This window comes from Coturnix japonica, chromosome 2 (genome assembly GCF_054131305.1).
Source record: "Coturnix japonica strain WE chromosome 2, WE-NBRP24, whole genome shotgun sequence".
Classification (NCBI taxonomy): domain Eukaryota; kingdom Metazoa; phylum Chordata; class Aves; order Galliformes; family Phasianidae; genus Coturnix; species Coturnix japonica.
Genome location: NC_140664.1, coordinates 97,100,166 through 97,113,487, shown reverse-complemented (window position 1 = coordinate 97,113,487; position 13,322 = coordinate 97,100,166). Strand labels below are relative to the sequence as shown.

Genomic DNA, 13,322 nt, shown 5'->3' with positions numbered 1-13,322 from the left:
GGCTCCATCCTCCTAACACACACCCTTTACATATTTACAAACATTAACGAGGTCACCCCTCAGTCTCCTCCAAGCTAAAGAGACTCAGCCTTTCCTCATAAGGGAGATGCTCCCAGTTCAGTTTCTGGCATGTGGTTATCATGGTCACCAACTCTAGTTTAAGAATATTATAGAAAAACAAGTCTTTCCAATTGCATGGAAGGAAAAACAACATTCTTTAAGCACTGTGTCTACTTAAAACAAGTTGCATCCACTATGAGCATTCATGGCAGACGTTCTTTTTTTTGCGCAAGCAAACTTGGAAATAACAGAAAATTTTTAAAAATATATCATTTTATAAGTAATGAAAACTCACAGTAGATGCAGAACAATGATGAAATCAAATTTAGGGTTACTTACCCATACACAAGCAAGAGATCTCTGGATAAACAAGATGTAAATAATCATTCGGCTGCTGTAATAGGACAGAAAACTGCTCCCCAGAACAGTTGAAAAGCTTGCCTTGATGCATCTGGAAGCCACAAGATTTCACCTCCCTCTGGAGGAAGCAACAACTGTCTTGTGAGCTATTGTGGGTGGCAGTTCAGTGCTTTCACAGGGTAAATAAAGCATGTTGTCTGTGAAGAGACAGTGACGTAACAGAAAGTAGCTATAGCATGTAGAGGAACACAAAGCAGAAAATAAGAAATTAGAAGTAAAAACATGAAGTCGGGAATATGACACCACTGAGGCTACAAAATCAGGAAAGGGAGAAAACTGAGCAGAAGTTTCTCGATCTAAATTTGTCTGAGTCAGATTCCTCTGTTTGAGATAGAGCATTTTTAATTTTCTAAATATGGGAAGGATGGAGAAGCTGGGAGGGATAACAGTACAGCCACCACAAGCTGCTCAAGCTACCCAAATCGGTACGGGATGTGCAGTCTGAAGGCTGTATCTCACTCACATTCATATTTTTATGGTGACAGTTCTAGGAGATCTGATAAATGGAGGTGCTTCTGTTGAGCGTCTTGAAGTTACACACCACACTGAACACTCAGCTTGAACATATTTTACTTCAACTATAGCAGCTGAAATTGAAATCTTCACCTGAGTACTTGGGGACTGGCTTTCACTATGAGAACCCCATATTACTGGCTGTGCCTTGAGCATTGCTGAGAGACAACAGCTGCCTGACACACTTCACAGACTGAGCCAGCAGTTAGGATAAATCTTCATCAAGGAAATAGCTCTTGCTATTTTAAATTAAGCCAAGTCAATTCCTTCCAATTACCTAGGCCTCGTCTCACCTCCTGCACCACTAATGCTTCAGTCAGTAACTCTCAGTACTACCTATGGGAAAACAGTCTTAAGGCTTCACTTATGCTTTCTCTGTAGCCAAGACACATCTTTTTCCAGAAAGGGAGTTCCTATTTCTAGATTTTCTCAGAGCTGTAAGCAAAGTTGAATGTATTTATATTTACATCACTGTTAATTTTCTCTCCCTATCCTTCTATGTGAACATATTTACACACAAATGCATGTGCACATGTGCGAACACAAACACAGACTTGTCTTTGTTTAGACAGACTTGCTTCACAATCTATGGCTGAACATAGTTGAATATACTGTTTATGTTTGATCTAAAAATACTCACTGGTATCACATCAAATATCCACACAACTGCGACTGCATGCCACTGATGAAGATATCAAAGAGCACTGGTTACAGTACTGACCCCTGAGAGACACTGCTTGTCTCTGATTTCCACCTGGGCATCAAGCCATTGATCACCACTCTCTGCTCGTGACAGGGTAGTATGCCTTCTTGGACTTTCCTTTTTGGTTGATGTAACTGAGAGGTCTTTCTTCTTTGCACCCCCTGCCAAGCCCAGTTTCAGATGGGGCTTGGCCTTTCTGACACCATCCCTACACAGCCTCACAGCGTCCCTATACTATTACCACTTACCTGTTCCTGATTCCACCACCTAGGCATTTTCTTCTTGCTCTCCAATTTGGCCAGCAGGTCCTGGTTCATCCATGCTGGTCTTTGCCTTCCTTTCCTGACTTTCTACGCCTGGGAAAGGAGAGCTCTTATTCCCTAAGGAAAGTTCCCTTAAAGGTCTGTCAGCTTTTCTTTCTAGATTCCATTTGCCAGTAGACTTTCAAAAAAGACTTACTACTGTGCACCGCACTGTTCCTAGAATCAAATACGGAGGACATCTCTAAAATGGAAAGGGGCACAAGAGCAGGCTATGTGCTAAGTCTAAATAGCAACACTAACAACAGCAAAATTGTTCTGTTTAAAATGAGTAATTCACCAAGGGACTAGTGGAAATAATGCCGGCTTCAGATGACCTGGCATGGGCAGAAGCAACTTACTTGACTATCTGTAGTTCCTCAGAGACCCTCACTGAAAAATAACAGCATAGATGGGTCACTCACCGCAATCCTCTGCATCAGCAAAGCAAATGAAGAAGTAAGCCGGTACTTTGCCACATGAACCGCTCCAGCCACAGGGGTGTCACAGCTATTGTCCATCGTGCAGTTTTGCTGAAAGAGCTGGAAGTTTTTATGCTATAATCTACTAGTATAGAAGCATGTGATTTAATCTATGAACTCACAGAGGAAACTGTTTACATTGATCATGGTTTCTCTGTTGTTAGTCTAAGAACAGTTATAAAATTACTATACCATAAAAACTCATTTGCAGGTTCATGAGTACTGAGGACTTTTTTTTCCTAGCCCACTTATAGGCTGTGTCTGTGTCAGAATAGCTTCAGCTTTATAACTGTATTATCGCTTCTAATCACTATCTTTAGCTCTGTCTGCATAACCTTGCAGACAATGTCCTGGCTTTCTTTCTGTTTCCTCTTTCTGTCACTAAGATGTAATTTCTGCTTAGTCTGTTTTGATGCACACAACAAATTTCAGAATTCATGTGGCATCAAAGTACTTGGGTTTTAAATTCCACTGAGATTGCCTCAGGGGAGGAAAAATACTCCTTGTTTGTTCTTTAACGTATAGTCCATTTGTTCATTAGAGCATTTGTCTGGTTGTCACTGAAGTTCTGGCATGCTGCATTTTCTGTTTTGCAAGAGTTAGCAAGGGCAAGCCAACAGTTTTGATCTTTGCTATGGTACCACAGAACATGGATAGATTTTTCATGCCCTGTCTGCCTCCTTTTACCCTTTTGAGAAAAGAATGTCCAGGGCATGTACTTGCTAACAGGAGCTCATAATGGTATAGATTAATGATTTGATTGTCATGATATAAGGTCTAATTTTGAAAGCACATTATTAACTTTAAGCAATAACATTCTCATTCAAGTCAGCCATTATTCCTTTGCTTAAGTACTTTGTTGAAGTGGGTCCTGAATATGAGGCAGCCCTTTGCTATAAAATTAATTTCCTGAATGCCTCTCTGCCCCAAGGGCTTAGCTGCTTTGCTAGCAGAACCAACACAGAGAAATTACATATACCATGCACAATGAGAATTAATAGCACAGCACATAGTGACAGCTGCCTGAGAGAATGGCCAGCAGGAGAAAGGTTTCAAAGTGAAACAGAAAACTAACAAGCCGATAAACCTTACACCTTTTTGTGGTCAAGCCCAGTCAGCCAACGAAGGCTGCAGCCTCTGAGAGAAAAGTCCTGCACTGTGGAGTGCAGGGTGAGAAGCTGTCAGACTATGCTGGGGCTGAGAGCAGCTGTCCTCCATCCTCATGGTCCTTAGAGCTCTGCTGATGTGGCAAGAGGCCCCAGCAGTGAGAACATGTGGCTGCAAGGGGGGAAATGCCTCCTGCAAAGAGTTGGTAGAAATCAACCTATCTGTATCAAAGCTGGAGCTGCAAAAGCCAAAGCAAGTTTCAGATGTTCTCAGTTACAGGCCCCTAATGCCATCAGGGCACAGATGGGCTTGATGACAGGATGGTGTGCAAGTGTAGAGGAGGATTCTGGTTGCTTTTGTTTGTTTGTTTGCTTTGGGAGTTCTTGTCTGGTTTGCAGTTCTGCTTGCTTGTTCCACTGTGGAGAGTTTTGGTGAATTCTGGGCAGGGATGATGCAAACATCTCTCACTCTCCCCACATTGCCCCTCCATTACTTCCCCTTCCCTCCACAGTGGAAGCATTTACAAGGGAATACATAAACCAAAGTGCTGGAAAAATGTAAGGTTGTCTCTCTGCCTCAGTGGCCAAATTGAGGAGACTGATGTCTGCTTTAAAGAGGGAAGAAGATGTGATACTATTTTCCTCCCTAAGAGCGAAGCCTGAGAGTATGAATTAGCTACGATTGTCCTGTATTTTAGAGAGCATTCACACAGGCAGCTTTCCCAGTTCTTTCCCTCAGTTTGTATCTGATTTATCTTGTCATGAAAACCAGAGGAAGAGCTCAGTCCCTTCACTGTATAAATAGAGTGGCAGAGCTATCCCAGGGAAATGCCTCCAGAAGATTCCTTTGTAGAGGTTATTTTGTTCTGTAAGGACTGCAGAATTTCAACAAAGATTTTTTGTGCTTGGGGTGAAGTAAAATGCCAAAACTTGTTATATGGCTCACTCATACTTTCTACCACTGAGCAGTGGCCAACTGCACTACAAGAGATCTTGCAGCATCTCTACAGGCATGGGTACAAAGCCCTGTGCCTGTGAGATCCTTTCAGTCAAAGACCTGGATGGGGATGATTCTTTCTGTCCAAGTCCCTTATATCCTGTATGACAGCCTTGAGCTTCCTTATGACCAAACACCCTGTCAAAAATGGGAAATTGAGATAAATTTAACAGTTAAAGTAATAAATTAACAATTTCATTATCAAGGCTTAAAAAAAATTGAAACCAATAGGTTTTGTGTTTGCCTTCTGTAGTTTCATAACAAGTATGAAATATATTTTATATTTTATATTGCTTTGTTAGAGCTTGCTATAAGGACTGATTTTCTACAAGCCCATCTCAAAATCTGGGGAAAAAAATAGCATTAAATACGTAAGAAACAGCCCACTGTGTGGTCTGTCAGACACGAAGAATTTGGCAGAGGACATTATATGGCTCACCTGAGTATCTCAGTCCAGCTCTGTAGGAGATGGGACATGTTTAATGCAAATCAACAGATTTTCCTGTTCAAACATCTTTTTATGGGAACATACTGTTTTCAGATGTGACCTTATCTACAGAGACTAAAAAGGGCAAAGACAGATGTCAGCGAGGTGGTTTCTAAATTTCATGCAGAAAACAATCAGCCTCTCAGTGAAAACAGACGTTTCAAGAGGTAAATGGTGTTTGAACAGGTGTGCTCATTACTGTGTCTTCCAAAAAAAAGTGAAAAGCAAACAACTTTGAGAGCATTTAGCATAATAACATTATGAGGTGGACATTTTCCGGCACTACCTTGGCCTGAACATAACTGCATGTACTTCCCAGAACACTAAGAAATTGGGAAAACACTATTTCTTTGAGATACTTTCTAGTTCCTTCTTTCTTGTTAAGCAAAAATAAGTGTGAGGTAAGTTGTTCCCTGTAAATGTTAGTGCAACTACTTTCCAGTTAAGTCAGACAATTAAAAGTGTAGAAAAAGATGAATGTGAAAAACTCTTTTGGGGGGTTCAACAAAACATTTCATCGGTCAAAAATGGGATTAAGCTGATGCTAGCTTAAAAAAAATAAAATGTTATTTTATTATTAAAGCAAAACTGAACAAAACAAACACCTAAGGAGGGGGAGGGAGTAGAGCGAAAGTTGTAATGTGAAGGTTGAATCTATATTTTAATGTTCACATTCCTGCCTTGCCTGTATTCATGTAACCAGAAAGCTCACCCAAGTTGTGATTCTTCTTCTGTCTCTGTGATTTTGTAGTTTTCAGTCATCGTCTGTGTCTCGAAGGATGAAGATGAGAAGTAAAGACCTGGACTCCACTTCTCCAGAGGTAAAGAACAATACAGAGTGCAAAATGAACAAAGTAAAGCATTACAGGCTGTAGGGAGGCTTCTTAGGTATCTGTAGATGAGGACATGCAAAGCATTGTAGTTCCTGCAGTTCCTGCAGTTCCATGGTGAGGCCATGATCAAGTTGCTTATATTCCCTTGGTCTCACAGCAGCAGGCTGAATTTTTCCAGGTGATTTAAAATGGATTTCAACCTCTGTTTCATGTTCACCACAATACCTAGTAAGAGTACTGTGATGAAGCACAAGTTGTAAGATAAGGGATACTCTACTTCAGCTAATTGTAAAGAAGCTAGTGCTCTGGAAAAATAAATAAATAAATAAGTTTAATAAGTCTCCAAATACTTCTAACTTCCTCACAACTAAAGGTAACCTGAAAATATAACCAAAATATAATTTAAAGTATTTGAGAGATATTTAAGATTTGACTTACCTTGAAAACAGCCTTCATCTTTCCAGTGTCACTGCATGACTCTTCTTGTTATCTTAATATTTCAGGCATCTTTTGAAAAGGAAATAATGTCCTTGATTGAAATGGCAGTTTCTGCAGTGACACGTCTTCAGATATTTTTACATTATGGTTTCACTGTATTTCTTAACTAAGTCTCATAGGAAATCTTTATCATTTTTAACAAAAAAGTAAATTTATGAACAATCAAGAATTCTTGAATAAAGAGAATGGAGAAAAACAAAACTTCTTCCCACTGCATTGTTTTTTCTTCATACATATTTGTTTTTTATTTTCAGCTTTCTGAATTGTGGACGTATATAGTTACTGAGCATCAACATGTTCTATGTTTGGAGGGCAAATATCATTACAGCGTAAGTAATCGAATCATAATAACATGTCTTGTTATTAATCACTTGATAAAATCTGTAGTATACACACTTTACATTTGGACTTGACGCACAGAAATGTTCAAACCAAGACATCATTATTTCCTAAGGGCTGGTTAACTTGCACAAGAATGTATTTTCAGGGGAAGAAAGCAGGTGAAAGATACCCTGATTAGTGATAAAAACAGAAGTAAGCTGTGGTATGCAGGGTTCTTAACCAGGATGGCATTTGGTACACTGGGTATTTTTCTCACGGAAGGAAAAATCCTGTTCCTCATCTAAAGTTTTGCAGTTTAGACACATGCACAAGAGTACTTGAGACCAGAATTGCTGCTATTGGTAAAAGCAAGCAAGAGGCCTCTTCCTTTTTTTTTCTGTTTAACTGGCTGTTCTACCAGTTCCTACATGTAACTGCAGCATGGAAGCAGTTGCCAGCTGAATGTGTGAATAGGCACACATGCACACTTCCTCTGTCTTCCTTTGACTGTAAAACATTCACAAATAACTGCCAGAGAAATTGTTTGGTTTATCATTTTCTAAGAGGAGTTAACATTAAGAAAACCTACAGATAGTCAGTGAGATGTGTGGAGCTTACAGCACAGTCTGTGTTTGGTTTCCCATCTTGCCAAACCCACAACTTCTCCCTCTGTCTCAATTTGCCCAACCCCATTTCCTTTGACAGATATGTCTTCAGGATCTGGTGAAGATGATGGAAGAAACAGAAAAGGCCATTATAAAGGTACCAAAATGCCTTTATGAGAAAAGAAATTGTAATGAGTTATAAAGAAGAGTGTGAGAGTCTACTGTATGATTATTAACAACTGTAAGTTTGGACTTCCATCAGAGCACTGAAGACCATGTCAGTGTAGCTCTGTGATGCTTAACTCTGTCAAGACATGGGTCCATCAAAGACTTTGCTGGCTGTAACTGCCATGACCAAAAAAATAACCAAACCTGCAACTCTGCTGTCACTGATACTGCGATGACATAAAATATGTTTTTTTATGTCATGAGTCAGAATAACTTTATGACTTACTGAGTCTTTGTGGTCTCTTCCAAAGCTGTCCAAAGTGCTTCACTAATTAGTTATTCCTGTGCCATAAAGAGATGCATATGGTATGCTTTCATGAATATCAGTGTATTTTGTGGACACAAAAATGACCTATTCCAGTAGTTTTCTTCTCCTATTTTGACTCTGAACAAATATGAACACTTATGTAGCTAATATCTTAGTTTGTCCCTCCAGTGGGAGGGGCATTGGGTTTCCAAACATGAAGCTGGGATTTGAATCAGCCTCTTTGAAATAAAATCCTCTATATTCCATCAATAGTCATAAGACTTTAAAAAAGCACAGCAGTAAACAACATAGGCTGTTTTAACTTATAAATGCCGTTTCTTGTCTTCCCTTTTTGACTGGCTGGTAATTTCTTATTGTTCAGTATGAATAAAGATTACTTTTTCCCAGAAAAACAATTAAGTGCAAGCATTTGTCATAACAAGGTCTCCAGTGAAGTTTTGAAATGGTGCATGTGTCTGTGATTTCATGCTAAGTTACAGAAGAGCAAATCTTTTACTTAGGGGGAGCCTCCATAAGCCAAGCTAACTTGATTTGTGAGTCAGCAGAGCCATGAGATCACAGCATAATGCAGATGGGAAGGGATCTCATGCTCAAAGCTCAGTCCAAAGTGCTCAGGGTTATATCCAAATGAGTCTGCAAAACCTCCAACAATGAGGCAAACACAATCTCTAGATCACCTAGATAACCATCTTGGGGATATTCTCTGGTCTCACTGCAGGTCAGTGACATCCATCATGTATTGAGAGTGACACAATGACCACGTGTTCTAACTAGTGCCAAATAGCGATGGATAATCTCTCCTTTCAACCTGTGGGCCATGCTTCTGTCCATAAAAGCTGCTGGCTGCCATTGCTGCTGGGGCATTCAGGTGGCTCACACTCAGCTCTCTGCTGACTATCCCCAGGCCTTTTCTGTGCTGTTGCCCTCTTGAGGATGTTTTTATTATCAGGGCAATCTGCATCTCACCAGCTAATGAATCCACAATCCATGTGTTTCTACTAGTTTCCACTGATAACAAAAAAGAAATCATCCCACTGCCTGCTTCTGTGTAGAACCTCTAGGGTCTGCTAAAATAGTTATCCTCTATCAAAACACTTGTGTCAGCACTGACATTGGCTTCAGCTTCTGCTTTCTATCCCATTTCCTATTTTTACCAAACATTTCACTTCTACAAATTTCCCTTCACTGCTGATAACAGCCACAACTTCTAGGATTGAAGAGATTGTCAAACATACAGTGTGTTCATATAATCCTAACTCCTGCTCAATATTGGATTAATAGAAAGTCCTTGGTTTTAGTTTTTTACTAGAATCTATTTAAAGTTGCAAGTTAAGCCAGAGATGCTGTCTTAGTGTTATTATTAATGTTTTTTTCCCTAGCAAGTTATGTTTAGTTCTGTTGTTTTCTAGGAAAAAAATGAAATAGTGGAAAGAACTAAACAAGTCAAACAACTGGACAAAATCCTAGAGGTAAAACATCCCATCACGCATCATAGTGCCTGATCTTTCTTTTTTTAGATCAGTACCATTTAGTGTCAGCCTTTTACGAAACTAATTACAAGGCTGTCAAACAGCAAATCATATTGACATGTGCAATACAGTAAAGGTAAGTGTGAAGGAAGTCAGTCTGCTGGTAGCTTCAGGAACACACAAATAATGCAAATCTGAGAAACTGTAAAGTATAACAGTCCACAGCCTGCAAACCAGCAACCACACCTTTAACATCAATGAGCTTACATTACCTGGAACATAAGTCATCGACAAAGTTGCTCTAAGACAAACTAATACTGTGAGGGCAGATTCCTTTAGATTTCTATAATAGCCAGTTTGGAAGAGGAGAATATAATATTTTCAAAGGCAGTGCTGATGCTGATCTCATGCTAATAATCTGTGACTTGACTTTTATTACTCAAAGACTAATGGACTAATATTGTTTCCTTTTCTTTTAAACTTATAAGGGCATGCAGAAAAAAATAAACGAATTCTTGGGAGTGCAGAGCCTTACACTAGTTGAGTTGTAAGTATTAATAATGCTATAATATTATTTTATAGTACCCACAGTATTTCCACATCAGCCATATGTGAAGCATGTGCTATTGACTGTAAGTTAATACTGTTACACAACATCAAACAAGTTCCTCAGATTTATGTAGAATAGCTTCTTTTTCTGTCACCTAATCATCCAACCAAAGAAATGAGAATGAAAGTTAGATGTAGAAAGTCTCATCACACCAGGAGCAGTTTATCTTTTCCTCAGAAAATAAAAGTTTAGGGACGTATCCTGGATATAGCACCAGCTTCCTATTATGAATTTGTGGAATAAAAAGCAAAAGCAACAGTTCAATCAGGAGCAGGAGATTCTGCTACCACATGGTTATTATCAGAGTAACTGCTCTCTTTTGTTGGCCAGAGTTCAAGTGCCGTTAAAGCCACGTCCTCTCACCTCACTGCTGGACTGTAGTTTCCTGTATGTAACAAGTCATGTAAAATCTCTGAATTTCAAAACACTACATGCTCACAGCATGATTGAAATACAAAGACCATCCCAAGCACTGAGCTTTCACTCTCACTCTTCCTTTTCTCCAATGTTCTGCAGTTCAGAAACCCTCTAAATTCAGTAAACACGTGGGATTAAGAATTCCTTCTGGCAGTCACTCCCAAATTAAGCACAAAATATGAAGTGCTGGAACTGAGTATGAGCACTGCTTGAAAAGTCCTCTTCCAGTCGTGTAAAGTGAGTCAGGATTCAGTTTTGTTCTGATGAGCCATGTAATGACATTATGTATGCACCACATGAACTGTAACAACAAAGGCTGAAATAGAATTTAAAATTTAAAAGCGGAGTTTTGAAGGTGGTTTTTCATCTCCTGAGCTGTTTGCATTGGTAGGGCTACTCTACAACTAATGCAACTCTACTTTTATTTGTTGTACTATTTCCATCAGGAAAAGTTGGAGGGCATCATGAAAAAAAAATATTCCAGTTCCTTTTTGCCAACTTGCTGCCATTTTAGCAGAAGTTTGATGTTATTGATACAGCAGTACTAATGTTCTCCTGCAACATAATAATATTAGAAGCCATTAGCTCCACACCATTGGTATCCACTTTTATGACTGTGTGGGTTTTTCAGAATTGCAGAGTTTTGCTTATTGTCCAAGACTGGATGAACCATATTGTTCCGTACAGTAATTCCTATTAATTATTACAAAAGTCAAGGAGTTTATAAACACATCAGGGATAATATCTCAGTATAGAAATCTGAGACTCTCTGTAAATTATTGCATAACAAGCTGCAGGAAAGTATATAGCATAGCAGTCCTGAATGGCTCTGAGCAAAGCTGCAATGTTTTTCTATGAAGCTGTCTTTGAAATGAAAATCAGTCAGAGGCATCTCTTAGGCTGCAGTTTCTCTTCTTGCCACAGTTTCATTGTCTTCATTAATGAGCACTGCTTGCACAGAGTTCAGCCAGCTGCAATTTCTATTGGTGTTTCTTTTTGCTTAGCAGCCAACAAGGCGAGAAGGTGGATGACTCTTCCAATCAGCAGCTAGCCATGGTGAAACAGGTAAGAGAGAAGTGCACTGCACCCTTTACACATGTGTTTTCTTTGTTCTAAGAGGGAAGCCTCCTTGTTTCTTTAAGGTTTTCAGCATGGGTGGCTCATCTCAACCTCTATGTCACAGGCCCATCACTCCTCAGTCAGTTTTGTTAGTTTGCATCACATCTGTAATTCTTCAGTGTTTGCACATCACATGAGAAAACTTCATTTCCAAGTGACTGATGTCTCATTTTTCCCTTTCTAGATCCAGAAATCAATGACTGGCTACCTAAGAAAAATGTATTCCTGTACTAGGTAGGTGATATCTTCTTGCGTATTTGTTTAGTTACACCTGGAGCAGAGCACTGTGGAGTTGAGACTTTTCAAGTGCTGGAACATCACGGGAGATATGGCACAAGCATGGGAGAGAAATGTATTCCAATTGTAGAGCTGTGCAAACACAGTGGAGCAGGAAACTGAAGTAATGGGGTGCAAAATCTGTTCTGGCCCTTGAATATATTCAACTATGAATCTGCCAGCTCTGAAAATGCAGCACCTACCTGCATGCAGGCAATTTTCTCCCTCTTCCTTCATCACTGAGGAAGAAAGGAAGACTTAAAGTTTGGACATTTCGTTTTCTCTTTCTGGGTCCTCCATCATCAGTCTTCCCCTAGACCAGTTTCTCTTCAGCACTTCCCCAACCAGATAGATCCTGACAGCAGATGTTCATGGGCACCATTCTTCTTTTACCATCTGGGATCAAAGTAACATGGACTCCCTAAGTATGAGGGCAAATGATGCCATCCCTCTACATTCTTACTCTTGGCAGAAGGTGGTTTGAGGTTAAGAAGCTCTTTATAGATTAAATCTTCAGTTAGTTATCTTGTTGTCTGAATAGAACTGCTGTTGGAGGTGCTTATATAGCATTTATTGAAAGCTGTTGGTGTTAGTGTCAACAACCATAGTTTGTTTACTTTGTCCCCTTCCATCACTCCAGCACTCACAGGAATGTCATCAGAGATACATTTACCTTCCTGTGATGATCTTATAAAAGGAAAACAATGTTCAGTTTCTATGGTAGGAAGATTTAGAATGGATTTCGCAGGTAGTCATCACTGATCAACTGTTGTCTCCAACCCTGGGAGCAGAGAAGCCTTTTCACTGCTGTGTGTCTGAAGCTTCCGGCTTTCTTCATTTGTGGGGATGCATTTCATTTAAATCCATGCATTTTATTGTCAGGAAACTGTTTCTAATAATACAGGGCATTCACCTGTTGAAATATTATTCCAAAATAAGCAGGTAGAAACACGTAAGGTTTCTTTGAACGAAACAATGGAGAAGCTATACTAACAGAGAATATTGCTAGGCTCAGAATGAATGCTACACAATTCTCATATGACCTCAAGCAAATTTCTTCCCTCTAGGCTTCAGATTCCCACATGTAAAATTACAATAGCTTTCATTTTCTTCATTTGGGTCCTTCTCATGTGCTCACATCACAAAACCTTTGGTGGCCAGAGCTGTCATAAAGTATTAAACGCTTGCTAATGATGGACTCTGTAGTAATACTGCTGGCAACAGGAAGGAAGGAGTTTGCTTTGATCAGGGCAAAGAAATACAAGATTAGATACACTAGTGGGATTTAACTGTAAAAGAGTTGTTATGCAGTGTCTTTACTTTTTCTCTGTGCTTTCGTCTTGTTGCAGGAACTTCTTGTGGCTGTTTGGCAATCCCTTAAAACTCTTTGTCCGGGACGCCATAGGACTGCTCTTGTTTTATAAATGCATGCCTGAATTTATCTGGATATATTGTCATCTGAATAGAATCTCCCAGCAGTACCTAACTTGCGAATATCCTTTCTAACACTAAAGGATCTGAAAGACTCCAGGCTTGACTTTAGCGTGCTTGCTGTATTGCTTCTGCAAAGACCTCACTCAATAATAAATCTGCCTTGAGTGCTGAAATCAA

At 39.6% G+C, this 13,322-nt stretch overlaps 2 protein-coding genes across 4 annotated transcripts in view; one reads left to right on the top strand and one right to left on the bottom strand.

Moving 5' to 3' along the window:
• Positions 1-692, bottom strand: part of LOC107309410 (putative G protein-coupled receptor 141) — a 21,146-nt gene extending 20,454 nt beyond the window's left edge. Inside the window, exon 1 of the mRNA XM_015854198.3 lies at positions 400-692. Coding sequence (XP_015709684.2) covers positions 400-447 — 48 coding nt within the window. The 5' untranslated portion in view covers positions 448-692. The remainder of the gene's footprint in view (positions 1-399) is intronic.
• Positions 1-13,322, top strand: part of LOC146762070 (uncharacterized) — a 15,485-nt gene extending 2,163 nt beyond the window's left edge. For 2 of the 3 annotated variants that reach the window (XM_085538110.1, XM_085538108.1), the window contains 8 exons: positions 5,819-5,888; positions 6,653-6,727; positions 7,425-7,481; positions 9,230-9,289; positions 9,778-9,836; positions 11,321-11,381; positions 11,620-11,669; positions 13,061-13,322. In XM_085538110.1, coding sequence (XP_085394236.1) covers positions 5,847-5,888; positions 6,653-6,727; positions 7,425-7,481; positions 9,230-9,289; positions 9,778-9,836; positions 11,321-11,381; positions 11,620-11,669; positions 13,061-13,217 — 561 coding nt within the window. In that variant the 5' untranslated portion in view covers positions 5,819-5,846 and the 3' untranslated portion in view covers positions 13,218-13,322. The remainder of the gene's footprint in view (positions 1-5,818; positions 5,889-6,652; positions 6,728-7,424; positions 7,482-9,229; positions 9,290-9,777; positions 9,837-11,320; positions 11,382-11,619; positions 11,670-13,060) is intronic. The other variant, XM_085538109.1, reaches the window with a different exon arrangement.